Consider the following 13,368-nt stretch of genomic DNA (forward strand, 5'->3'; position numbering starts at 1 on the left):
GTCTCTAGTGGAGAAGGTACGGAGCCAGTGGGACAGCACTCAGCATGGTGTTGAGGCACGGCTCCAGCAGCTGGATAAGATGACTGGCCACAGCAATCAGTGGGAGGAGCAGAGGAAGGAGGTGAAGGCCCTTATTGGGCACAACGAAGGACGTTTCCACAACCTTCTTCAGCAGTCCAGAGATCCCCTGACTAAACAGCTTGCTGACAACAAGGTTAGGAAAAAGTTTCACTGCTAAAGTTTCTCTCCATGTCCTCTGGGTGTCTATTGCCTGTCCTTCCTCAGGTCATTTACTGTGATTCTGTATCTTTGTCATAACGGCAGACTCCAAATTTACTCAAGGGAATGTGCTAGTCACTTTCCTAATAGAGAGAAAAAAAATCTTAGACTAAATCAAACTTTACTTCATAAAGCATTAGAGATCCTTTATGCAGACTCATAAGTGTGTACAAGGTGGGAATGAATTAATCACCTCTCTGTAGTTTCACTTTGAACCTTAATAACAGTCGTACATCCACGTCATCCATCATTTTAATTCGAGATGATGACTTGGCCGAGAGAATCTGGAAACGCAGACTGCCTCATGAGTGTGTCTGGAGCACTTCGGCAACCAAACACTAGAGGGCAACTGAGTTTAACAGAATCCAGCCCCTTAGATATACAGCTATTTACCCCTGGTTTGTGTGGTCTTGTAATCATGAGTAATTGTCCATTTAAAAATGTGAAGTGTACCTTTTTTGTTGGCAGAATATGAGCCTCGGGTTCATATATGGGTGATTTATTTGCTAATGCTAAATTATAAAAATAATTTGGCTTGAATAACAGCTGAGTCTTATGTAACCTTGCTTGATTAAGTAGAGGTTAGACAAACAATGTCAGAGGGCTGGGCAGCAGAATAACAACATTTTTTTTTGTTTTTGTTATTAATGCCTGAAGTTTGAATTTATTTTACTAAGTGTAGAGAATATGTCATTAATATTCTTGCGAGATGATACCAAGCCAACAAACAACTGCAGTAATGCCAACAGGGCCTGTCCACAGTGACCCAATGATGTTGCTCTGTCACATTTTCACTGTCATGACGCCCCCATTCAGTGTCACCGGCCTGATTGCTTTACAGGTCTTCCTCCAAGACCTGGGCCGAGGCCAAGGTACAGTCGCAGCCTTCAACGAGCTGTCCGGTCACCTTCTGCGGGAGTACTCCACTGACGACACCAGGAGAATCAAAGAGGTCACAGAGAAACACAATGCCGCCTGGAACAGCATCAACAATAGGTGAGCACGACGCCTCTCTGCTTGGATGAGAAGCTGGAGTTGCAGCAGTGTTTAATCACGTCGCGGCTGCTACAGTACAGTAGTTGCGCATCTATAAATCACGTGTCACCTATTTGACTCATTAATATTGATTTGCAGAGCAAGTGACCGTTACGGCCAACTGGACAGCGAGCTGAAGGGTCTGCAGATGTCTCTCAGGGAGCTGGAGTCCTTCCTCAAATGGCTCCAGGAGGCGGAGACTACGGTCAACGTCCTGGCCGACGCCTCCCAGAGGGAAGACCTGTCGCAGGACTCCGCCCACGCCAAGGAGCTGAGGCAACAACTGGAGGTAGGGGCTGCAAATAGAAACTATGAATCCGTGCACAGGTGCTAGCCTATTATCGTAGTGTCATCCCTCATTAATGCATCCTTCACCAGCAGAGCTGAGCACTCACTGGGGTGTGTGTGGGTGCATCCATTTGTACGCTGCTGGTTAAAGGTGTGTGAATGAGAGGGCATCCAGAGGGCGTGTGAGTGCTTGTATGCATCAAGTGCAGCTCATTGATCGTCTTGTCCTATGCTGCTTAGGAATTCAGTACAAGCAAGTGTGTGTGTGTGTGTGTGTGTGTGCGCACGCTCTAGTTTTAGTGTGTTGCTCTTCGTCTCACTAGCTTGTCATTTACCCAGACCTTCCCTCAGGGATGTGTTGACACATATCATCTTGTACTTTATGTAACATTTTAATCCCAAAATTACTCCAACACCTCACCTTTTCAGCAGATGAAACGGACACTAATCTTCCTTTTTTCAACATCTTATTTGAGTTGAAAAGTCTTTCTATTATAAAAAACTGACCCTGTCAGTCTTTTTGGGCTTGTACACAGAGGGGTTTCATTTGCAAAACCTGCCAAACCTTTTTTTAATCGAGCGGAGCAGTGATTTGGTGAATATTCGTATATATATATCCAAGCTTCCTGTCACTCTTTGGATGAACTCCTTGTCCTTTACAAAATGCTGCAGTGTCATACATTCTTCAGGGCTGAAAGCTCCACTTCAGTAATAACATTGATGTTTCATTGTCTTGAATTAATCAGTGCTTTCACTCCCATTCACAGACTCCACTTATTCAAAAAACAGGCCAAGGTTATAGAGAAGTAGAATTGCCACCTAACAGTTTACATTCATACGTCTGTTCAGCCTCATGTAATATGTGACGTGGAGACTCTGAAGGAATTTAAAGGAAGGTTTTAACGTGATATGAGGTGAAGTTGACCTTTCACCTTCATGATAAAGGCTGTCACACATTTGTTAAACTGTGTCATAACTAGTATATGGATTATTGAGCTGTGGCTGAGTTCAGTGACCATTGACCTCTGACCGCTAGATTCTTCACTGTTGAGTCCAAGTTGTTTGTGTCACATTCAAAGAACATCTTTCAAGGTGTTCCTGAGGCCTCATTCATGAGAGTGGGAAGGATGAAAGGATGGAGGCATAAAAATGACAGTGAATCACTGCTTGAATGGCCACAAAGATTTCAGCGAATTCATTAACTTGGTGTGAAGGTGAGGATTAGAGACTTTTGCAGCTCATTTTGTGAAGCCTGGATGGATTTCTGTCTAATATAACTTTGATAATTGGGAAGAAATTGATATTATTATCTCATTCTGCATTTATTATATCAAATATAATCCATCATTAAAAGCCCTTTCAGAATTTTAAAGGGCGTAATATATTGTATGCTGTTGGACTTTATTCCCAAAAAGTCTGTCAAAGTCATCTCAAAGGCCCCCGTATGCAGTAAATGTGGTGAAAGTAACAGAGTTGGAATTTAATTTAAGTATCAGTCAAAAGGCTAATATATCAAAAAAACACTGGAACGCCATCGTACCACTGAATGTGAATTAGTTGAGTCTCGTACGAGGCTGAGCCTGATGGATGATGCCGTGTAGAAAGTGGGTTAATCAAACAAAGACATTTTTTAATGCATCTTTATTATTAATTATTCATCCATCATATCCTATGCACATGTGCAGGGAGTTGACATTTTCACCTTGTAGAATATGGTGTGTTGCTTATAGTGGAGCTGATATATTGCACACACACACACACACACACACACACAGTGGAGGCTATAAGCAATAACGGCATCCTCCAGAAAAGTGCAAAGGTGCCAACAGCATGAAGAGCTGCTTTTATCAAGCCTGCCTCCTTGTGGTGTGCGTGTTTGGCCGTGGGCTTCACACTGACTCGTGTGTTGTGTGAGTGTGTGTTGACCGTAGCATCGGGGGCAGCAGAAGCATACATCCCTCCTACAACCTTTTAGCTGAGACCCGGTACTGTCAGTGCCATTAACACTGAGCCAACACAACACTCAGTCCCGCTTGTAATTCCCGCTTGTGAAGCAGTCGATACTCAGTGGAATGACTTGAAATGTACGCTGTAGCCAGTTAAACCTTGTCTAAACAGAGCTCTTCAGTAAGCTCATCATGATCCCCCTCTTTCAGTTGATGCAAGTGTGTATATATATATATGTGTGTGTGTGTGTGTGTGTGTGTGTGCTCACGAGCCTGCCGGTAAATGGTGATTATTCTAGCCGGCTGTGTAGGTAAGCTGCATGTTGGTTTGAAGGAATGTATTTGTATTTGTTTCTCCTCTCCTGCCTTGGAGTCTCCCTACATCTGTATAAACTGACACTGCACGCAGGGACCAAGTGCTGTAATGCATCCCCACAGCGCTGCACTGAATATACCAGTTGTGTACACATACTGTATATACATATACATATTTTAATGTATGAGTCAGAGTTACGGGGGAACCGTCGGCGTGAAGCGTGCTGCTCTCGGGTGATACAGAGGTTTTCATGCTCACTTCAAATAAATGCCTCTTGTCTTTTTGGTTGGTTGGGAGGAAGAGTGCGTTTTCCAGCAGCAGCACTTCAAATAAAAGTCCAACACAAGGAGTCATAGAGAACGTGAACAGGTTCAAAAATACCCACCTGTATGTGAGAGACTGTGTTGGTCAGTGGCTCTGCAGGAGCAAAGCAACTCTTTTATGATAATCTCTGCTGATTGTGCACCTATCTCCGCTCCAACCTTTAGCTTCCTCTTATTCATCCCCTCCTCTTTGTCTCTGGTTGTCATCTATGCGCTACATGTGCCTCCAAAAGGGTTATTCTTTAAAGATTTAGCCGTTTCCCGCGCTGATAAAAGATGCTTTAAAAGCCTTTTATCTACGCCTGACCTTGCTCTCCTACCTCCTCTCCTTCTGCTCCACTTTTCCTCCTACTCTCCTCTTTCCGTTTCTTTTATCTATATTATTCTGGCAAGGCTTCACTCATTTCCTCTCCGTTAAATCTGGAAAGTGAGTGATTGGACACAACACACATACTGTACACATACACAACATAGAGGTGGAAAGCAGGTGGAGCTGCTGCTGTTGTTGGTAATATTTTTTCTCCACTCTTGATTCCTTTTTAATGCTTTTCCTCTGTGTCCCACTGTCTCTTGGATTATTAAACCATACTGTAGTTTTTTTTTGTTGGAGCCATTAGTTTGAAATAAGATACTGTACGGTGGAGTTTTCTGGAGTTGTCAAATGCAACACAGTTTTTTCTTTGTGCAGCCGTCACTCCGATAGCTCAGACAGGAACAGCGATCTGATCCGATACGATCTGTGAGTGTCACCTGAAAGTGGAGCCCCTATGGTGCCATCTATAGTGGTCTGTGGTTGTCATGGTTACAATATGGGTTAAGCTTATGGAACATCTGTGGTTTGGTACTACTGCTTAGGGAACAAAAAAACACTTGGTTAAGGGGAAGATAGTGATTTGGGATTAAAATAAGTTCTTCACTAGAACATGTGGCACAGGCATGATGATGAGAAATGAGTTTTCTGAGTGAGAAGGAGCAGGTTTATTATTATCTGATGCTCTGATTCAGGAGAAGTTCCTGCTCATCTCATCTCATCCCGTCCGTGGAGACGTCCCAGCTGTCAGTCACTAACGTTGTCAGTGCAGAAGATAAACGGAAGTTTTACTTCCAGGAACCCCGGGTGCCTGAAATAACTCCTCCTCCTCCTCTGTAATGCTATTGTGTGTATGTGTGTATGTGTGTGTGTGTGTGTGTGTGTGCATCTCATTTGGTTCTGTCTCCCTCTCTCTTTCACTGTTGCTCTCTCTCTGCCTCTCACCTCTCACTCTCTCGCTCATTGATCTGTTGGTTGCTTTGCGTAATGTCACTCTCCCTTCACGGCAGAGACAGTGTTTTTTCTTCCATCCCGTACTCTGCTGTTCTCTTTCCCTCTCGCTCCCTCCCGCTTCCCTTTCTCTCTCTCTCTCTCTCTCTCTCTCTCTCTCTCTCTCTGTGCATCTCTCTCTCTTTCCCTCTCTCTTGCTCCCTCTGTGTCTCTCTCCCTTTCTTTCTCGTACTCATTCCCATCTCTTCCTCCCTCTCTGGATCAGTGGCAGTAAAAAGTGAGCCGCGTACGACCAGCGTTTCTCCTCGTCCAGTGCAACCCGTGCCTTCCTCTCTCCTTTCCTCTCAGCTTGCCAGCACTTTCTACTCTTTTCTCCCTGTTGATTTTTTCCCTCCTCGTTCTTCTTCTTTTTCTTTTTCTTCTTTTTCTTCTTCTTCTTCGTCATCTTCTTCATTTTCTTTTTCTCCGTAACCCTCCTCTGACTCTGCAGGGTGCCGTCACAAGTGATTTTTGTTGTTTGATTCTCTTCTGGCTCTGCGGTCGGGGTGCGCGTGTGAATGTCCGCGTGGAGGAGAAAGTGAGTGTCTCGTCTTGTCCTGCTCTCCTGCATCATCATATGTGTGTGTAAGTGTGTGTGTGTATTTGTGTGTGTGTGCATGGTGAGTGTCTGTTTGTAAAGAGAGAGAGAGAGGAAGCTGAGGCTGCGCTCACTGTGTACTGTGTGTGTTTGTGTGTGTGTGACGAAACGTGGGGGCATGCTGAGAAGCTGAGCTGAGAACGCTTTTGCGAGAGAGTGTGTGTGTGTGTGTGTGTGTTTTTTTTTCTTTTCTCTTTTTGTGTGTGCATGTGCGTGTGTGTGTGCGCATCACGTCAGCTTGGCTGGGGTCTGGTCGGCTGGCTAGGGGAGGGGGAGAGGGAGAGGGGAGAGGGAGAGGGAGAGGGAGAACAATATGAGCGGGGTAGGGCAGTGCTAGCATGCGGACCAGGAGCAGGCTGCTGCAGACTTGTAGCATTCTTAAGATGATGGCCATGGTCCGGACCTCCCTCCAGAAAGTGGTGGTCTTCCTACACAGGCTCCAGAGGATGGCCATCTCCTCGCCGCGCTACCAGAAACTCTGCAAGGTACGTGGACTCCAAGACAGAGAGCAGCCTGGAGGACAAGAGTTTCTGTTTTTGTTTTTGTTTTTTTCTGAATTAGATGGAAATGTTTGAACTATTTTATGTAGCTTACCAAACTTTTATCATGTTTACGTGACTTTTTTTTAATGAAGCTTTAGTATGTAGTTTTCATTTTTTCCCCCCGCTATTAAAAGGCTGGTAGGGTTGTGTGTACTTAAAGTATCAGCACATAGTTTTTACAAGGTATGTGTATCAACTCTTCTTTTTTTCTGTTCCTTTCTTGTTCTCTCCTTTGCAAGTTGTCCGTCTTTACTTTGCCCATTCTTTTTCTATTTTTGCTCTTTTTATTCATGAGTCATTTGGTTGTCAAGACATTTTGTTCCAGCTGATGTTGTTTTGGGGGACTCTGTCACCTCCACAGTATGGCGTTCTCAAATATATATTTATATATGTATGTATATGTGTGCACACCTCACTGACTCTAAGACTTTTGGCACTTTTTCTGCATAACAAATAATGATTCCAACTGTTGTGGCTTGTGTATGTGTGTGTATGTGTGTGTGTGCGCTCCTGAGTTGAGCATGTGCTTTATATATTTGTCGGCACAGCGTCAGTTTTGAAGCGAGTTCTGACTTTATAGTGGTGCAGGCATAAACAAACTAACAAGGCAATGTGTGTGTGTGTGTGTGTGTTTGTGCTGTCTTTTTGCAGTTTATGTGTGTGAGAATGAGGATATATTGTCAGTTAGAGGAAACTTGAGTTGCTCAGTGGTCAGAGGAGTGATGAGTTTGCATTATAACACCTGCGATTAACAATTAAGCATCTTAATCAAACTCGTTAACCGACTTTGTTACAGTTAAGTAATTTAAAAGCTGAAATCACACACGCTGATGAGCAGGTTTCTGCCACGCACAAAGAGCTGAACACGCTGTGCTCTCTGTGTCTAATGAACAAACAAACTGTTGTATCACTCTAACCTGTTACGGCCGTTTGTCAGCCGCATTGATTTCACCTTAGAGGAAACGACGGCCGGTGTGTGCGGTGCACCTGGTGTCATTTTGTATCCTTGTTGATCATTATTGATCGGCCGATCTCCTCTGCTGTCTCCCCCTCGCGCTGCCCAGCATTGACCCGCTCTCAGTCAGAGGGCAGAGGGGACCAGCTGTTGAGATTTGACAGCGCTGTGTGCGACGCTGTGAGAGAGAGACACTAATGCACCAGTCCAGTTTTCAATCATGCCCCGACAAACATGTGGCGCTCCAACTTAATCCATCACTAATCCATAAATCCATCTCCCTTTTGTGCTCCGCCCTTTCCCCCACCCACTGTGTGTATTTGGTTGTTTATCAGTCTTTCTTTGTGTTTACGAGTGAGTGATTGTGAGTAAAGTCTGTAACAGCATTTCACGGGCATTTCTAGTTTCTAAAAGAGAGAAATGCAAAAAAAAACAAAAAAAAACAGTGGAGACAAGGCACAAGGACAAGACCTGTGAAAAAAATGAAATGCTAGAGAGAAGGGCAAACAGAGCTTTGGGTATTGATAGTTTTCCTCCTTGCTCTCAGTTATTTATCTTCCATATGCCATGTTTGATCCTGCTTGTTTTGCCAATTCAGTGCAAAACAAGCCATTTTTCCACCCTCGTTTCTCCAGCCTTGCGCACGTCCAGTGTCATCCCTCGCTCGTTCCTTCATTATAAACGTGTTCAACTCTGGAGCAGAATCGCTCATTTGGCTTGGTTCGGCCTCCTCGCGGGCTCAGACCTTCCCTGGATTGCGTCCCTAACCGGTGGGAGACATCACTCATTCCACACTCGATTACCCTCCCCTGGGTTGCATCAGTCATTCCAGCTTCGTTTGGCCTTCCCTCGAGGGCGAATCGGTAATGCCGTGCTTGTCCTGCCTCCCAGGGGCGCGCTCACTGGCCGCCAGACTGGAACACTGACTTCTCGATGATGGATTTGCCCGGGGCTCACCCTCTTGGGTCTGGCGATTCTTGCTGTTTCAGGAATGCGCCGATCCAAATACAGCTGCCCATTGTCTTACTTAGTATATTAAGCACTTGGATAAAACTACTGGTCCTACTTTAAGCAGATTCACATTGATTAATACTAAATTAACTTCTGTAATTACAATGAGTGAGGGGAATTGCTCGAGCACAGTTACGTAAAGCATCTTTTATTTTTCGAACAAATTATATTCATGCTGTCGTGGAACTGAAAGAGAAAATCACCAGCAGTAATTTTCGAGCTGATCTGACCGACCAAGTCAACAATTCTTCTTGTCACAGGCTCGCTGACATAAAGGCCTTACATTACATGCAGGCTGTATTTTATTCTTGGCAGTCCAATTAAGCTGCAAAGCCAAGCTTATCTTCTAAAACATATTGACCTCGATCATATTGGTCCTCACTACGTCTAACGGTGGCAGCGCGGAGCAGAGGAGCCGCTGTGCCAGCTCGCCACGCGATGACGGATGGGAAGTTTCTTAAATCTATCGAGTCATAACCTTTTAGTCGTCTTTTCTTGTTAATAGTGCGCCGCTGGTAGCTTTTTGGGCATATGTGTGTGCATGCCCCTTTAACAGCACTCATTATGTTGATGTATAATACTGAGCTTTGCAGTCTTTGCGAGCGGGTAGCCATTTAACTTGAACTGTTGAGAGCTGCATCTATTATTCCCCGCATAAATTGTTTTCTTCTTCCACTTTCAAAGCCATTCAAAACAATAATCTTTAATGAGGTTGTACGCATTTAGAGAAATTTCTCATCTATACAACGGCCCCCAGGGGTTTGTTTATGTATATGGTCCTATACTGAAACAGAAATGCATTCATTCACACCAGAACGAGAGTTTTATTCCATAAATACAAAATAGAAGTTCACGTTTCTCTTCCTGCTGAGCATCCTCCTTGAATTGTTTACTGGTGAAGCTCACTTGTGAGTGGCACGGCTGGTTAGTTTGTACCGAAGCAAACATAGGGGCCCCGTGGGCTCATTTCATCTCCTCCCTTTTGCTCTGCTCTGTCTCTCTGTGTGTAATCACTAGCTGAGAATTGGCTGAAGGGCCCACCCCTCTCCTGAGGAGTGTCCTCCTACTCTCATTACTGTAGCACTGACTCCCACTGTGTGTGTGAGTGTGTGTGTGTTCTCAGCCAAAGCCCACTTTAGAAACAGCCCTTAAGCAGTGACAATGTGGAGTCATGCCTTGTCTTCTCCACTGTTTGTCTGGAAAAAACGCCGTCCACCTCTGCCCCTGGCTCAGCGCTGCCCCGGGACAGGTGACTCAGGCACGTTGGGCATGGAGCCCATCCTGTCTGACCTCCATGTCCTTGAGCTCCACCGGGGTCCACTGGGTTATTAGCAAGTGTTAGCATTAGCAGTTAGAGCCTCAGGTGCAGGACGAGACCCCCCACACACACTTTCCCCCCAGTAACCTGGCTCAAACTCAAATCACAGATTTTTTCTTTCACACATGCTTTCACTCATTTAGCTCACAGACACACAAGTGCACAATGCACCCTCTCTCTCTCTCTCTCTCTCTCTCTCTCTTTCCCTCACACACACACACACACACACTAGCCTGAGTGATGAGTCACGGACAGCAGAGTGATGTGGCAACAGATTCATAAATGCAGATCACTTAAATTCATCAAGATGGTATTCGGAGAGAGAGAGCGAGGGCAGTAAAAAGAAAATGAAGACAGGATGCTGCTCCCAATCAACATTACATGTAAATCCCCCAGATGGACTTCCTATTGGCAGCAGTCGTGATCTGAAATAGCACTTAAATCACCGATACAGCCTAGAGTTAAGCTGCTCTCCTGGTCTCAATTGCCATTACTGCAGAAACTGACCATTATGAGATGAGGAGATGAGGACTGAGAGAAAACCCGCCTTCTATTTGACCAACGCTACCTGGGACTTTAAAATGAAAACGTCGTGTAATAAACTACATTTCATATTAGTAGATGCAAATATAAATGGAGAGTAATTCCTCGCTCCTCCTTTCTCATTCTACGCTCCACTTTGTCTCTGCCATTTCCAGTAAGCCCATTTATTGAGTGAGTAATGCCCCGTGTGTTGTTTTTGTGTTGTTTTGTGCACTATAGCGATGGATTTTGTGCACACTCTTCCATTAGTGCCTTTCAGACGGGCCCTAACAGCAAACTAAACCTGTTAATGCCTGCGCGGTTTATCATCAGATAGACTTTATGGTGCTGGAAAGCTCTGTAGCCACCCAGGCGCTCAACATGCCATGGTCAGAGTAAACAACAGTTTGTGGCCAGAAAAGAGAGAGAGAGAGATAGCGTCCTGTGTATTTGTTATATATTATGATTAAAATGTTTGATTACTTGCTTTCCAAGTAGTATTTATTACTCTTTATCTCTTTGATCAAGGAATAAACAACTGTGTGGGCTGACGTATTCAGACATTTTATTTAATCTTTTGAGTTGGATTTTCATTGGAAACACTGTGGTGTCTATAGATTTCCATAATAGAGACTTTCCCCAGAAACCGGAAACCTTTTAGGACCTATGTGTGTTTTGACCGCAGCAACTAGAGTCTGAATTTAGTTTTTGTATAACCCCAGAAAGTCCCTCATCATCGGTGGGTTGAACATTTCTGACTTGTTGATCACTTGCTGCATTTAATTTCACCCTCCGTGTTTAAAAGCCGACAGCTGCAAGTCGACGGCTTTGTTTTGATTCGAGATTAGAAACAAATTTCACACTGTTTTTTCTTTTTATCACCTCTTAAATTTTTGATGGATTTTCAGGCTAGAACGAGTTACCTGTATTTAGGGATTAACTCAAGAGGTGATTAACTTGGCTTTGCATAAAGGAGCAGGTGTGAACTTTAATCAACCAATGAAATTCACAAATTAAACCTTTTATGTCTCGATTCTTATGTTTTGCTTCCACCAAAACCAGACAAACTCTTTAAACAGCCATATGAGAACAAATACACAAGGATTTGAATTAGAAAACCTCTTGCCAAAGAAAACATGAACAAGGCATCACAGAGTCATTAATGCTTTGTTATTACTTCTCTGTGAAACTTCAGTACTTTACTAAAATCTACTGAAATTTAAGATTAGCTGGAGGACTTGTTTGTTTCCAGACAGCGGCCTCAGCCAGAACTCCCAAACTCACCTGACACCATGATCCATGGCTGGCCAAGACTTCCTGCGCCGGATCACACCGAGTCCAGACAGGATAGAGATTGCGATGTCCTGCAGGCTCAGTGGACAAAAGGCACATGCTGCATAGTGACACGTTTAACTCCACATCCCTCCTTCTCTCTGCTTTCCTTCCTGCCGTGATCTGCTCAGCCACTAACAGAGCGGACTTGCTGTGAAAATAAAGTTTGAAGGAACAGACAGACAAGTGTGTGGAGCGTTACCACAGAGAGAGAAGGAAGGGAGGGAGTGGGGGGGCGGTGAGCGGCGGTAGGAGGTGGTCATTTCAGCCCCCAGCTTGAAGTCTCTCTGACCTTCCAGCTCCGTGTCACCCTCCCTTCACCAAGTCAGGGTGTCATTCAGGGGGCGACCTAAGTGGGGGGGAAATAAAATGAGGGGCACAATCATTTTTCTTTCGCTGCTCCTTCTATTCTTGGTCTGACGATCAATCAACGGGGGACAAGGCCTGAGCTCTGCACCCTGCCAGTGTCCCACCCTGCCAATATCTATGGTGAGCTCACAAACGCACTGTGCTGACTCACAGCCCATATTGTGTTTTCCCTCACTCTCTCTCTCTGTCTCTCTCTATGCGAGCGTCTGTGTCTCTGTTGTGCCGACAAATATCAGTTTGAGATTTGAAGGAGAGATGACGGTGTGAAAGTCTCGCACGCAAACACACGCGGAGAAACACTGTGTGCCTCACTCACTCAATCAGCCTCACATACAATCGATAACATTAACCCAGGATAATAACAAGAGGACTGATCCAATTAATGTTCAGTAAATTTTATTTATATTCTCGGTGTTGCTCTCCTTCTTTCTGTTTTTGACACATCAACTTGAACACCGCCTTTCTTTTTGTGTGATTATCTTCTTTTTTGACCATTTTCCCTCTCCTGTCAAGGGTAATTAATTCTTTCAGAAGAAGAAGCACATTCACTGAAAGATAACGTCTGCTGCTGCTACGTGTCAGTGGTTTGCTGTTTCATTTCCGTGGTGCAACTGAGCCCAGGTGTTTTTTTTTGGTTTTTTGTGTGTGTGTGTGTGTGTGTGTGTGTGTGTGTACTTCATCTGTTTTGTGGAAGATGCAGTGCACATTTTCGGTGATTTATCACTTTTCAAATCTCATATTCACAGCTGAGCAACTGTGTTCATTTTGCTGTCGGTCTGTTTCTCTCTGTGGAGACAAATATCCAACCCCGTCGGTGACTCCACATACTCAGAAGAAGGAAAAAGAAGTTTGATTGAGTGAAGCAAACTTTATTTTTTTCTTTAGCTGTTTAAGTATGAACCCTCACTCTGCCACTGTACCTGTCTCCTTCCTTTCCTGACTGTCATAACTCCTCTCAGCACCAATTTCCCTAATACCACCCCTCAGTAAGCCACACGCAGCATATGCTCCGGCTCATATCCTCCTCTTTCTATTTATGCCGTCATCTGCTCTTCGCATGCCACTCTTAAATCATTCATGCTCTCCCTCTTTTCTTCCCGTCCTCCTGAAACTGTCCATCTCTCTATCCTCAAGTCTTAGACAGATGGCTTACATGCTTGAGCCCGCCTTGATGCCACGCTTATGAAGCAGATCATTACATGCTGATAAAACATTGATCAAATGCTTTTCTCTG

At 44.5% G+C, this 13,368-nt stretch overlaps 1 protein-coding gene across 6 annotated transcripts in view; it reads left to right on the plus strand.

Annotated features, from left to right (window-relative positions):
• Nucleotides 1–13,368, plus strand: part of utrn (utrophin) — a 172,271-nt gene that overhangs the window by 57,907 nt on the left and 100,996 nt on the right. For all 6 annotated transcript variants that reach the window (XM_085771343.1, XM_085771341.1, XM_085771344.1 and 3 more), the window contains 3 exons: nt 9–214; nt 1,121–1,275; nt 1,414–1,603. In XM_085771343.1, the coding sequence (XP_085627469.1) occupies nt 9–214; nt 1,121–1,275; nt 1,414–1,603 (551 nt within the window). The remainder of the gene's footprint in view (nt 1–8; nt 215–1,120; nt 1,276–1,413; nt 1,604–13,368) is intronic.

This window comes from Trachurus japonicus, chromosome 24 (genome assembly GCF_045865225.1).
Source record: "Trachurus japonicus isolate A0001 chromosome 24, Traja_1.0".
NCBI lineage: Eukaryota > Metazoa > Chordata > Actinopteri > Carangiformes > Carangidae > Trachurus > Trachurus japonicus.